The 15,214-nt window shown below is 43.8% G+C and overlaps 1 protein-coding gene across 4 annotated transcripts in view; it reads left to right on the top strand.

Annotated features, from left to right (window-relative positions):
• Positions 1–15,214, top strand: part of fam107a (family with sequence similarity 107 member A) — a 90,939-nt gene that overhangs the window by 30,001 nt on the left and 45,724 nt on the right. The window contains exon 2 of one of the 4 annotated variants that reach the window (XM_003217836.4): positions 2,957–3,020. In XM_003217836.4, coding sequence (XP_003217884.1) covers positions 2,957–3,020 — 64 coding nt within the window. Of the gene's footprint in view, positions 1–2,956; positions 3,021–10,850; positions 11,090–11,615; positions 11,638–15,214 lie in introns of those variants that run through there. The other 3 variants (XM_062969641.1, XM_003217835.4, XM_062969643.1) reach the window with 3 other exon arrangements.

The raw sequence follows: 15,214 nt of genomic DNA, 5'->3' as shown, positions 1-15,214 counted from the left end.
GCTGGAAATTGGATCAGAGCCATACTGGGGCAAAGAGCAGCACTGACATTGACAATTACGTTACTAAGACTAGACAAGACAGTACTCAAGATGAAGTGGGTTATAATCCTCAAAAACACATGCATCAACAGGAGTATAGTGTTAAGACCAATGAAAGGATTAGTGCCACTCTATTCTGCTTTGGTCACTGGAATATTATGTCCAATTCCAAGTCTCAGAGTTCAAGAATATTGACACACTATAACATGTCCAGAGAAGACTGAGCAAGATGATTAAAGGTCTGGGAACTAAGTCTGATGATGAATTACTTAGCAATCTTGGAAAGGAGAAGGTTAAGTGAGGCCATGGCAGCTATTTTTAAATATCTGAAGGGATGTCATGTAGAAGGTGGTGTCAGCTCATATTCTGCTCCTCCCAAGTCTAGTACATTAATCAATAGATTCAAATTAAACATTTGGGAGAACATCTCTACTGTAAGAACGGTTCAGCAGAGGAATAGACTACCACAGAAGGTGGGGAACCCCATCTTTGGAGGTCTTTATACAGAGTTCAGTGGACATATTTCAAATGCACTTTGGTTGTATATGCCAAGGGGCTGGATTAAATGGCACTTGTTCTCCCTCCCAACGATAGGATTTTGTGATTCTTTAATCCCCAATATCAGCAGGTCATAGCACAAAAATACAGAGGAAGGGTACTGTTTAAATAATAACTTACCTCCTGTGTCTTAAGCTCCTTCCACACAGCTGTATAAAAATTACATTGAACTGGATTATATCACAGTGTGGACTCAGATAATCCAGTTCAAAGCAGATATTGTGGATTATTAGGCCGGGCTGTGGCGCAGGCTGGATAGCAAGCCAGCTGCAACAAATCACTCTGACCAAGAGGTCATGAGTTCGAGGCCAGCCCGTGCCTGCGTCTTGTTTCTGTCTCTGTTCTATGTTATGGCATTGAATGTTTGCCTTTATGTGTGCAATGTGATCCGCCCTGAGTCCCCTTCGGGGTGAGAAGGGCAGAATATAAATGCTGTAAATAAATAAATAAATAAATATCTGCCTTGATATTCTGGGTTATATGGCTGTGTGGAAGGATCCATAGAAAAGCACCAGGAATTTAATCATACAGGATGTCTGAAAATGACGGACCTAATTTAAAAGTAATGCAGTCAGCCCTCCACATTCTCTGTTAGGCACAGGATCCCAATAGGGTCATTCCACACCAAGTGGTCTAAACCTTCCCACCATCATGTTTCCAATTTTGTTCAAATTTTAGCTGTAGTGCAGTCAGGTGATAAACTAGGTTTCCCAAAATTTGAGGTCTCTAACTGCAATAGTTGCTGATCTAGATCCCCCTTATCTGAACGGTAGTGGTCAGCATGCGCATGACATTTAAGAAAATGCCATTTTTAGGGTCTAATAATATTGAAACTAAATGTATATGAATAGTTACTAAATTGAAATCCTGCACAGTTTTTTCTACTGATTCCGATGAAATTAATTTTAACATTATGGACGCAAAATCCAGTTAAACAAGTTGACTCAAAGTGTTCATCAAAATGTGTCACAAAATTTTTTGACCAATATTCAGATTGCAACAATTTCCATGCAAACGAAGATACAGACTTGAAATTTCAACCAAGCATTATGCTTCTGATGGACATAATACTGCCAAATTTGCAGCTACCGGTATCCAGCATCTATAACCACCCTGCAGGATCTCTTCAAATTTGGCACTTTCAGCATAAATGTTAAAATCTATCAAAGTTCAAAGCCAATTATTTAAAAAGCATCTGCCTGAATATGCTTGTGAATAATATCATCTGAAAGAGAAAATTTTGCTCTACAGGACAGATATGTTTTTGTTTTGCAACGTGACCATTAAGTATCCATTTACTCAGGTCAAAGTATGTTATATATCACATTGAAGTCAGCATCGTCATCACCATAGGGACCACGCCCAATAGCCATGCAGTAACTAGCAGGACTATGAGGATGCACAAAGCATAATGTATAAATACACAAAATATAGCATACTTTGACCTGAGTAAATAGATACTTAATGATTGCATTGCAAAACAAAAACATATCAGTCTTATAGAGCAACATTTTCTCTTTCAGATGATATTATTCACAAGCATTGGAGAACATGATGTGGAAACCTTTTTTAAAAAAATTTTTAGACCACTTGGCATGGAATGACCCAATAGTGAAAAATGCAAATGAATAAATTGCTTTTTTTACCTGAGAGGACACCTCTCTCAGAATATCTAGATTTTCTGGCATGACACTCTGTTCTTCCTTTTTCCTTTATGTAGCTGGACTTATTAATTTTCACAGTATTGGCATCAGAAAGGAGCACTGAAGAAAGACAGAGTTCTGGTTTCCAGTTGCAGCAGTGTATCTGCACAAGGCAACAAAAATTGGCTGGGAAAGAGTGGAATTCTACTCTAGCTTTGTGTGGTTATTTACAACTGTCAAGGTAAACAGCAGCTGTCTCTATCATCCCTTACTGAACATGCGTGAAAAACAAACCAGAAAAAGGGGTAAGGCAGATTGTGGAGCCTCAACAACTAAAAAAAAAATCAACTTTGGACCATCAAAATGCACATTATAAGAAAACTGGTAGCTGACAAACGAAAGTATAATCCCAAAATAGATTTTGGAAGAAGCTTTCAAGTGGTCTCTAGAAGGTTCAAGGTGTTTTTGTTTACTTCTACGGGGCTTTCCTGGTCTCATTGTTTCATTTCACATCTTGTTAACTTAGAAGAAAAAGTTTGTTGAAACATATTGAAGTGCTCTTCTTTCTTGTAAGGTCCTGCTTGTTTTCTTTCTGTGTTGTTTCTGTCTCTGGTACCAACATTTCTGATTTAAAAAAAACATTATGTCCAGGAACATGTTGACTTTGCAAACAACAATATACCTGTAACCAAATTGCATTTCTTTCTTGTCCTCAGAAAGAATACTCTCTTCAGTCTGCCTGCCACAAGGACAATGGGGAACTTGCTTTCAATGGATCAGGTGAGTGTTTGCAATATTGTGATTCTAGGTAGTCCAGGAGACAGCATCCAGAACTGGGCCACAGTCTCCCAGAAAAAGAATTTCCTGAGAAAAACTTTGGAGAGCTTTCTTTTTCTGAATCCGTTTGAACTAATGAAGAATTCCAGCTCTACCCCAGCAATGATTATTTGGCAAATTGGCTTCAGGCCATTTTAACACTTGTGACTAGGATAAGCAATATCAGATACAACTTGTGTCCAAGGGTTATTATCAGCCATATTAAGATGGTGAATATTTAAAAGTACAAACATACAATGGGAGGAAAGTGGGGATGTATGGGGTTAGCCTTACCTCCTCAGTGCCATTATATAGAGTTGTCCTAAAGGATCTAGCAAATTCCTAGAGGGATTACCTATGACCTCATCACATGGGTAAATTTATCCATCATACAACACTTTCACCACAGTTCAGGGATGGAGCTCGCCAGATCCCATCAAATGATGTATATCTACTTCCGGCAGGGCTCTGTCCATGTACTGTGGTGAAATTGTTGTAAGCAATGAGAACATGAGAGGCTTCCCATGTTCTCGTTGCCTACAATGGGGTGAGCACAGCGGGAAGCTGGACAGCAACACTTCCCCCATGGGATAGGTAGCGGTACGGGTTGACAATTTCCCCCTGCTGCCTGCCGGATTTGCCACATTGCGTGGTGAATCCCCCTGTTATTGTCTGCCATGTGGACTCAATGTAATGGGATCCCTAGGAAATTTCTCAGTCTTTCAGTGAGGCCCTTTGATAACTTCATTCAATAAGGTTCACTATTATCCATGATTTCTTGTTTCCACTTTTAAGTTGGATAGATGAGTCATATGGATAGATGAGTCATATGGTCCATACATTTTGGAAAGTAAATTAGGCCCCAGTGGATTGAATAAAAAGTCATGTTTTGACATGATGCTGGAAATAAATCAGCCAAAGGGCTTCCACACCAGAGGCTCTTCTGCAGTGTTTTCTTGCTGATCGAATACAGAGGATGAAACTTCCACCAGCTCCAACCCTTTGGGCAGGACACAGAAAGTGACATTTTTGTTCACTCTTGGCCTGCAGCTTGTATATCCGCCTCGTAGCTAAGATCCAATGGAGTTCTTTCCTCGATAAAATTAAAGAGGAAGTAACCCACCCTTCTTTTGCAGCCTCTTCTTGCATGTCCTCAAGACCTGTGAAAGAACTGTTTTGAAGCCCTTGAAAGTATGTTCTGGGAAACACAAGAAACTGATAGAAAGAGAAGAGTGGGCAATGTTGGATTTTAGTCAATGCTCTTGCATATGTGTCTCCTAAAATACCCTAGTTTTTACAGCCTCCAACTAATCTGTGAAAGTCTAAGAGAACAATCTGATTCATAGGCTGTAAGAGAAGATCCTTCATAGCCCAAACTTTTTCCCCAGATGTTTACATCACTATCACCATTCATCATTGTTTTGATATTTTCCATGCCCTTCCTCATAGGAGTTTCAGGGTGACTAATTCTAAAGGCATTAGATCTTACCTGATCTTGGAAGCTATGCATGGTCAACCCTGGTTTGTATTTGGATGGGAAACTACAAATGAATAACAGGGACTGTAGCAGATATTTCAGAGGAAGAAGCTGGCAAATCCACTTCTGAGTCTTCCTTGTCCCTATTAGAATTTTTGGCCTCTCTGTGAAATTTTCCTTCAGCACCAAGCTTCTGGAATTGCAGTAACTGAAAACTGCAGTGGAGCATTTTATAAATACAGATTAGCCATAAAAAAAAGAGGCAGATAAAGTGACCGATGAAATTGTAAACATAATAAAGAGTTCTAGATGTGAGTGTTTCTCAACGTCTTCATCTCTGCAATGCAGAGATGCAGATAAAGTCCAAATGTCATGAAATGAGCTTGTTTTCTGTTGCTCCAGGTACTAGAACACAAAAAAATGGATTCAAATTATGAGAAAAGTGGTTGCAGCAATACATTCGGAAGAACTTCTTGACTATAAGAACTGCTTGATTGTAGAATAGATTGTGCTGGGGGGACTGCCTCTTCATGTTTGGAAGTGTTTAAATATGAGTAGAGTTTTGATGGGCATCTTTCAGGAGTGCTTTAGATGTGTATTCTTGCATGACAAAAGGTTGGACTAGATGGCCCTTGTGATACCTTCTGAAACAAAGGTTCTATGATTCTATGAGAACTGTCCCTTCATAATAGAATTCATTCTGTCCCTCCGTAATAAACTGCCCCGCTGTTGAGAGTTACTATTTGTAAAGAACCCAAAATGGCACAATGGCATGGGTGTTGGACTAAGATTCTAGGACTGTGGTTCTCAGCCTTCTTAATGCCACGACCCCTTCATACAGTTCTTCATGTTGTGGTGACACCCAACCATAAAATTATTTTTGTTGCTATTTCATAGCTGTCATTTTGCTACTGTTATGTAAATATCTGATATGCAGGATGTATTTTCATTCACTGAACCAAATTTGGCACAAATACCTACCCGATACGCCCAAATTTGAATACTGGTGGAGTTGTGAGAGGGGGGTGATTTTGTCATTTGGGAGTTGTAGTTGCTGGGATTTATAGTTCACCAACAATCAAAGAGCATTTGAAACTCTACCAATGATGGAATTGAACCAAACCTGGCATACAGAACTCCCACAACTAACTGGAAATGCTGGAAGTGTTTGGTAGGCACTGACCTTGATTTTTTGAGTTGTAGTTCAGCTACATCCAGAGACCACTGTGGACTCAAACAATAATAGATCTGGACCAAACTTAGCATGAATCCTCAATACGCCCAAATTTGAACACTGGTGGAATTTGGGGAAAATAGACCTTGACAACTGGGAGTTGAAGTTGCTGGGATTTATAGTTAACCTACAATCAAAGAGCCCCTTGAACCCCACCAACGATCAAATTGGGCCAGACTTCCCACACTGAACCCACATGACCAACAGAAAATACACTTCTGCACCTTCTATAGTTTATGTATCTTTCAGTCATTTTGCTGGACAGTCACGCCCCCCCCATCCCAAATACCATATGAGTTTAGAGACAATGTAATTGCCAGGTTGCTGTGAGTTTTCCGGGCTGAATGGCCATGTTCCAGAAGCATTCTCTCCTGACATTTCGCCCACATCTATGGCAGGCATCCTCAGAGGTTGTGAGGTCTGTTGGAAAACAATGCAAGTGGAGTTTATATATCTGTGGAAGGTTCAGGGTGGGAGAAAGAACTCTCATCTGCTGGAGGAAAATGTGAATGTTGCAGTTGGCCACCTTGATTAGCATTGAATGGCCTTACAGCTTCAAGGCCTGGCTAATTTATTTATTTATTTATTTATTTCCAACATTTATATCCCGCCCTTCTCACCCGAAGGGACTCAGGGCGGCGTACAAAATTGGCAACAATTCGATGCCTATACATAATTAAAACAGCTATAAAAATCCAATAAAACAATTAAAACAATATAAAAAGTATAAAAACATATGATTAAAATCCATTCCTCCAAAATCCTCGTGCTGTAGCCGTAAATCAGTCCGGGTCGTCATTATCGTTTAATCTTCAAAAGCCTGGGCACATAGCCATGTTTTCAGGGCTTTTCTAAAACTCAAAAGGGTTGGGGCTTGCCGTATTTCTCTGGGGAGGGTGTTCCACAGCCGGGGAGCCACCACCGAGAAGGCCCTGTCCCTTGTCCCCACCAGCCGTGCCTGTGAGGCAGGCGGGACCGAGAGCAGGGCCTCTCCAGATGACCTTAGGGATCTTCCTGGCTCATAGGAGGAGATACGTTCGGACAAGTAGATTGGGCCAGAACCGTTTAGGGCTTTATAGGTCAAAACCAGCACTTTGAATTGGGCTCGGTAGCATATCGGCAGCCAGTGGAGCTGGCTAAGTAGGGAGGTGGTACGCTCCCTATAAGCCGCCCCAGTTATTAATCTGGCTGCCGCCCGTTGTACTAATTGGAGCTTCCGGGCCGTCTTCAAAGGCAACCCCACGTAGAGAGCGTTGCAGTAGTCCAAACGGGATGTAACCAGAGCGTGGACCACCGTGGCCAAGTCAGACCTCCCAAGGAACGGGCGCAGCTGGCGCACAAGTCTTAGTTGTGCAAAGGCTCCCCTGGCCACCGCCACCCAGGCTCAGCGATGAGTCCAGGAGAAACCCCAGACTGCGAACCTGTGTCTTCAGGGGGAGTGCGACCCCGTCCAACACAGGCTGTAACCCTATTCCCTGTTCAGCCTTGCGACTGACCAGGAGGACCTCTGTCTTGTCTGGATTCAGTTTCAATTTGTTCGCCCTCATCCAGTCCGACACAGAGGCCAGACACCGGTTCAGGACCTGAACAGCCTCCTTAGTGACAGGTGGGAAGGAGTGACAGAGCTGGACATCATCTGCGTACAGATGACACCGAACCCCGAAACTCCTGATGATCTCTCCCAGCGGCTTCATGTATATGTTGAACAACATGGGGGACAGTACTGAACCCTGCGGGACTCCACAAGTCAATGGTTGTGGGGCCGAGCAGGTGTCCCCCAATGACACCATCTGGGAACGCCCCTCCAGGAAGGACCGGAGCCACTGCAAAACAGTACCTCCGAGACCCATCCCGGCAAGGCGCCCCAGAAGGATACCGTGATCGACGGTATCGAAGGCCGCTGAGAGGTCCAGCAGAACCAGCAGGGACACACTCCCCCTGTCCAGTTCCCGGCATAGATCATCGACTAAGGCGACCAAGGCTGTCTCGGTACCATGTCCCGGCCTGAAACCAAACTGCGCCGGATCTAGAAAATCAGTGTCAACCAAGAATGCCTGGAGTTGTGCGGCCACCACACGTTCCACGACCTTGCCCAAAAAGGGGAGATTGGAAATAGGCCGATAGCTATCCAATTGAGTGGGGTCCAGTGATGGCTTCTTCAACAGCGGTTTGATCACAGCCAATTTAAGGCTCGCTGGAAATATGCCTTCCCGAAGGGAGGCATTCACCACCACCTTCACCCACTCGGCCAATCCCCCTCTGGCTTCTCTCACTAGCCAGGATGGGCAGGGGTCTAGGATGCATGTGGTAGCCCTCACCTCTCCAAGCACCTTGTCCACGTCCTCAGGCTGAACCAATTGAAACGAATCCATCAAAATAGGACAAGCAGGTGCTCTTGCTACATCCTCGGAGACTGCCGTTAATATGGTGTCAAAGCCAGAACGGATCAAAGCGACTTTGTCCGCAAAGAACCGAGCAAATGCTTCACAGCGGGCTGCCGAGTTGTCAGGGATCCCGTCTTGAGGGACGGGATATAACAAACCTCTGACAACTCGGGACAGCTCCGCCGGACGGTTCTTTGCAGACGCAATATTAGCTGCAAAGAAAATGTTCTTTGCAGCATCTATTGCCGCGGCATATGCCCTAAGATAGGAACACAGCCGTGTTCGGTTTGGCTCGCTTGGCTCCGAACGCCACACACCCTCTAGTCCCCTCTTCTTTCGCTTCATCGCTGCCAACTCCTCGGTGAACCAAGGAGATGGTTTAGCTCGGGTACTTGAGAGGGGACGTTCCGGAGCAACCGTGTCTATTGCCCTAGCCGCCTCCTTGTTCCAGAGGGCGACCAGAGCATCGACAGGGTCACCAGCCGAGGTGGCGGGAAATTCCCCAAGAGCCGTCAGGAATCCATCCGGATCCATAAGCCTCCTGGGGCAGACCATTTTGGGTCCTCCACCCCTGCGGAGGTTGGGGGGCGCAGTGATTCTAAACCTGATCAGGTGATGGTCGGTCCATGGCAAAGGAGCGATGGTGAGCTCCTCCACACCGCCACCTTCCTCCCATCCCTGGCAGAAAACCAAGTCAAGTGTGTGCCCTGCTCTGTGGGTAGGGCCAGATACTAATTGGGACAGCCCCATGGTTGCCATGGCGGCCATGAAGTCCTGAGCCGCACCGGAGGGAGTGGCCTCGGCATGGACATTGAAGTCCCCCAGCACAATGAGCCGTTGGGACTCCAAAGCCAGGCCCGAGACCACCCCAGCTAGCTCAGGCAGGGAGACTGTAGTGCAGCGGGGTGGTGGGTACACTAACAGAATCCCTAAACTGTCCCGGATTCCTGCCTAGGGGAATCCTTTGTTGGGAGGTATTAGCTGGCCCTGATTGTTTCATGTCCCCTGTTTTCAAAGTGTTGTATTTTATTTACTGTCATGATTTTAGAGTTTTTTTTAATACTGGTAGCCAATTTTGTTCATTTTCATGATTTCCTCCTTTCTGTTGAAATTGTCCACATGCTTGTGGATTTCAATGGCTTCTGGAACATGGCCATACAACCCGGAAAACTCACAGCAATCCAGTGATTCCAGCCATGAAAGCCTTAAACAACATAATCTAATTGCCAATCAACCACTACATACTTACTCTTATACTATACTGGGACCCACATAGCAGAACCCCTGGAAGGCTTATGGCAAGTTTGATTGACATTCCAATTACCCAATAGGCAGAAAGCCTTGAGTCTCATACAGTATTTCCCAAACTTTGGTATCTCAGAGGTTTTTTTTACTTCATCTCCCAGAATACCTCACTGATGGCTAAGGTAACTGGAGCTTCTGGGAACGAAGTCCAAGATATCCGGAGGACCAAAAGTTGGGAACTATTGGTGTAACACCTCAAGTATCATTCCACTGGTGGCTGGACTCAGCAACAGAAATTAATTTGTCTCAGTGCGTTCTGGTTTAGTTTAAGACAGGCCTGCACACTCCAGGTGTTTTGGACTTCATCTCCCAGAATACCACACTAATGGCTGGAGCTTCTGGGAACGAAGTCCAAGATAGCTGGAGGACCTAATTTAAGAAACAATGGTATAACACCCAAAGTATAATTGCATTAGTGCAGGCTGTTAGGAATTGTGGCAACTGAAGTCCAAAACATCTGGAGAACCCAAGTTTGCCCATGCCTGCACTAGTGGTTGGACTCACCAACAGAAATTAATTTGACTCAGTATGCTGTGGTTTAATTTAAGGCAGGCCTACACAACTTGTGGCTCTCCGGATGTTTTGGACTTCAGCTCCCAGAATTCCTGACCTTTGGACAAGCTGGCTAGGGATTCTGGGAGTTGGAATCCCAACATCTGGCTGGCCACAGGTTTTGCAAGCCTGGTTTAAGGCAAAGTGGAGGACATTAACTTTTCCCAAATCAGAGGATGTGGCTGGCAGTGCTTATCAGCTGGCCAGTGGCAAGATGCAAAGGGAACCGTTAGCCAGTTTGGGAACCAAAGGTTTCCTTCTTCTAGGTGAAGGATTTATCCATTTTACTTCATCTGATGTCAATACTGCCTCTGTAAGGAAAGCCATCTCTGACTGTGGCAACCTGGGTGCTAACTCAGATGCTTGTTATGATTTTTATGCCTGCTGCTGCTCCAAGCGTAGGAGTCATTCTGCAAATGTTCCTGTCTAAATTGCTACTCCAGCGTCTCCTCGGAAGCCGTCTTCCATCACTCATTCTTTTGCAAAATGCTACCGGTTGCTAATTTTCAAAGCAGGATAGTGCTGTGAGGGCCGCCGGGATGAATCCTCCTGAAATGAACACAAAGCATGATTATTTAGCCAAGAAAGCAAGAATGCACATATTTATTTGTCTTACAAAGTTCACAGTGTATAGGCCACATCAGAAGGGAGTCTCAGAGGCCTGCCTCCTTAAAGGTGTGGGCTGATACATTTCCACAGCAAGTAACACAATGTCACAGATCTGAGAGAATTGTTGGGTTTTTTAGTGGGTTTTTTTTTTTTGCCTGAGCAGAATGTGCTTGTCAGCAGGGGAGGTCCGCAGCTATACAGCCGCTCACAGCATCACGTGACCATTTATTCTCACTGCCTTTGAAAAGATCTTTGCACAAAGTGAAAGGGCTTTGCCGTATACTGCCAAAAAGTCGTGCAGACTTAGAAACATGCAGAAGGACAGGGAGGGAGGCGAGGCTTAAGTGAGCCGGCAGGGCGGTAGGAAACTCAGAGGGAGCCTCGCAGGGCTTGAAGGCAGAGAGGATGGAAGACCAGGTAAGGATCCCACCTGGAGCAACCGGACTGTACAGAGCCATGCTTATCAAATCAGGTAAGCACAAAGCTTGCTGCAAACCCTGCATTAGTTTGCCGCCTTTTTCCTTCCAGCCGACATCCAAAGAAACCCACGTGGGACAGGATTAGCAGGTGGAACATGTACCCATATCCCTCTTGCTTTGACAACAGGGGTTGTAAATCTCATGTCTCACAGCATTCTGCATGTCGTGCTTGCGTATGTGTGCATCTTTCATTTTTGCAGTTTTTATTCATTCAGTGAGTTGCTGTCATAGAATTATAGAAATTGAAGAGACCACAAGGGTCATCCAGTCCAACCCCCTGCCATGCAGGAAAATCTCCTTAAGTATCTTTTTTTGTGGTGGCATTTTTTTTTATTTTGAATGTTACTTAACTCTGGAAGATTACCAAAGCGCAAAGCATTCTTCCTTGCACCAAAACTCTCTCCAGGAAAGGAGAGCAGCCAAACCTGAAAGCTACAAGGAGAGTAATGTTATACTTGGAAAGAGATTTTCTGTAGGAAAGACTGCCAAGAAATAAACCTGCACTAAACTTGGTTTGCATTATTAATTGACTGAGGAAGTGGTGAGTTATATTAATATCAATGTTATCATCATTATTATTATATTCATATCCTGCACTCCTCTCTTAAAAGAGACCCAAAGCAGCTGGGTCCGGAAAGGTCAGTAGGTAATTACAATTCCAAAATCAATAATTAAACAATGACCATGTATAATTCTAAGAAATTATTTTTGTGCCTGTTATTGTTTCCAAATTGTATGGGCTTCTTCATAATGTACAAGATATATGGAATGATCAATAATGTACGATGTATAATAATGTTTCATGTAATGATAGTAATATCTGTATCACAGAGAAAGATACAACTTCTCAAGGAGGGAGATCAATATTGATGTACCACTTTTGCAATTATTTTTTAAATGCTGCTGGCCACTGCAATGTTCTTGCTGAACAACAAGTGCTTGACATTTCAGAGAGCTATTTAAAGTGATTCATTGGGTTTGTTAAGAGAGGGAAGGACAAATATATGGCTTGTCATGTTTCTTTGGCTGCAATCTGCTTTTTAAAAACTAAAATAAATAGGTTCAATTCCACTCAGAGACAAAGGAGTTTCTCAGTCACTCAGACAGAAAGTTGGGTTAACCTTACATTAAATAAGGATGACTTTCCTTATGCATATTCAGGCATATTTCTGACTGCATAGCAAGAAGTACCTTCCATGCAAAGAAATCAAATCCTAGACCACCTTTATTCATAGATCTACTAAGGGACAAGAATAATGCTTGCAGCTTGGAAACATTACTATGTGGTACAACTAGCCAAAGGAGCCCCTAGTAGCACATCGGGTTAAACTGCTGAGCTGTTGTACTTGCTGATCAAAAGGTTGGTGGTTCAAGTCCGGGGAACGAGGTGAGCTCCTGCTGTTAACCCCAGCTTCTGCCAACCCAGCAGTTCAAAAACATGCAAATGTGAGTAGATCAATAGATACAGCTCCAGTGGGAAGGTAACAGCACTCAATGCAGTCATGGCGGCCACATGACCTTGGAGGTGTCTATGGACAACGCTGGCTTTTCGGCTTAGAAATGGAGATGAGCACCAATCCCCAGAGTTGGACACAACTAGACTTAATGTCATAGGAAAACCTTACTATCCTACCTACAACTAGCCATTTGGCTATACTGACCAGGGGAATCTGGAAGTAGCATCTAAAGAAGTAACTTTCCCAGGCTCTGAAAATAGCTCAGGATAAAGCCTGCTTCAGCTTCCAGATGCCTTGTTACATTATGAATACAGGAAAATTAGGCTCGGTTAATTATTTAATGTTTTAGATGGAAACCGCACAAAGGGAGCTCGGATCCTGCTTTTGGAGCTTTTGTTCCTGAAAGATGCATTGTCTGGCCTTTGAAGGAATGAAAAGGGTGCAAAAGGTCTAAAGTTATGCCGGGCATTTTCCTCTTGGCTGCCAGTAGCAGCCCTGGCAGTGCGGGAAACGCCACACAAGCCAAACTCCCACAAACTGCTGAAGCAAAAGTCCCGGGATAAAAGAGATAATAGTGCAGAGTCATAGACAGATGAAACGCTGGTATTATGCAAGAAGTTTGGAGAGGTTTTGTGAGATAATTAATTACTCAGGCCATTATTGGGAAAGTGTTATGAATCACTAGGCTGTGGATGGTGAACCCAATCCTCGAGCTCAAAGGCTTACTAGATGTTCCTTTTTCAATGTATTGTCAAAAGCTTCCATGGCTGGAATCACAGGGTTGCTGTGAGTCTTTTAGGCTGTATGACCATGTTCCAGAAGCTTTCTCTCCTGACGTTTTGCCCACATCTGTGGCAGCCATCCTCAAAGGTTGGAGACTCCTTCTTTGGAGGCTTTTAAACAGAGGCTGGATGGCCATCTGTCGGGGGTGCTTTGAATGCGATTTCCTGCTTTTTGGCAGGGGGTTGGACTGGATGGCCCATGAGGTCTCTTCCAACTCTAATATTCTATGATTCTATGATTCTATGATGTGGGCAAAACTTCAGAATAGAAAGCTTCTGGAACATGGCCATATAGCCCAAAAGACTCACAGCAACCCAGTTCCTTTTTCACTTTGTTGGGAAGGAGGCAATGCAGATTTTTACAGGACATGTAATTGCCAGGTTGCTGTGAGTTTTCCGGGCTGTATGGCCATGTTCCAGAAGCATTATCTCCTGATGTTTCACCCACATCCATGGCAGGCATCCTCAGAGGTTGTGAGCAGGGCCGTAGCCAGAAAAAAAATTCGGGAGGGGTTTTGAAAATTTGGGGGGGGGGGGTTGAACCCCTAGCACATGCCCCTCCTCGCTACAAACCTGTCAATATCTGCTTGAGATAGTGCCTGGAGGGACTCTTAATGTTTTGCATCTCATAGACTTAGCATGGGGATTTGGTTAACCAGTTAAAATTCATGAGTAAACGTGATTTTTTTTATAACTTGAAAAATTTCGGGAGGGGGGGGGTTGAACCCCTAACCCCCCCCCCCTCACTACAGGCCTGGTTGTGCTGGAAACTAGGCAAGCGGGATTTATATATCTGTGGAATAATGTCCACAGGGTGGGAGAAAGAACTCTTGTCTGCTTGAGGCAAGGGTGAATGTTACAATTGGCCACCTATCTAATCAAGGTGGCAGTTACAACATTCACACTTGCCTCAAGCAGACAAGAGTTCTTTCTCCCACCCTGGACATTTTTAAAAATACTATATTCGTGTGATTTAGAATATAGTCCTGTTCATAACTTTGAGAAGTTACAGACTTTGGCAGAACTTGGAAAAAGCTTCTTGGTTTGGAATATAGTTCTCAAAATTCCAAATCTGCCCTGAGCACTGGCTTTGATCTACTGGGAAGAGACTTTTACAAGGGAATTTTGTACTTTTATCATTGTTGCTGTGATTTTTGTGTGCCTTCAAGTCCTTTCTGGCCCATGGCAACACTGAGGGAAATCATAGTCCAAGAATCAAACTGCTACATCCTGCTGCCTCCTTTATCGTTTTCAAACCAACATTTAAATATGTTTTAAGGTGTTTTAAGCTGATGTGTTTAATTTTTATAAAACTTTTTTATTGATAAGATTTTAGATATAGTTTCTACGGACAGCGCTGGCTCTTCGGCTTAGAAATGGAAATGAGCACCATAACCCAGAGTCAGACATGACTGGACTTAACATCAGGGGAAAACCTTTACCTTTTTCTATTCTAAGTCACCATGGTCCAGTGCTGGCATATAAATATAATTAATTTTTTTAAATCGTGTCAGAAGCAAATTGAGAATATACTGCAATTTGCTTTTGGTGTGAGAGGATTGGCTGTCTACAGAGACATGGCCCAGGGGATGTCCGGATGTGTTACCACCCTGTGGGAGGTTTCTCTCATGTCCTCGCATGGCAGCTGGGGCTGACAGATGGAAACTCACCCTGTCTAGTGGATTCAAACATTCAGATCTTCAGGTCAGTAGTTTAGCCAGCACAAGGGTTTAACCCATTGCACCGCTGTGGCTCCTGCTATAATTAATAAAACAGCCTCATCAAATGAAGCCCTTTTTCGAGTTCAGCTGAATTGCTATAGGGCTAAATTCTTAGCTCCAGTTTGGAGGATAGTTTGATTTTGCAGTGAAAATGCAGA

The sequence above is a fragment of the Anolis carolinensis genome, chromosome 2 (genome assembly GCF_035594765.1).
Source record: "Anolis carolinensis isolate JA03-04 chromosome 2, rAnoCar3.1.pri, whole genome shotgun sequence".
NCBI lineage: Eukaryota > Metazoa > Chordata > Lepidosauria > Squamata > Dactyloidae > Anolis > Anolis carolinensis.
This window is presented reverse-complemented; position numbering and strand designations above follow the sequence as displayed.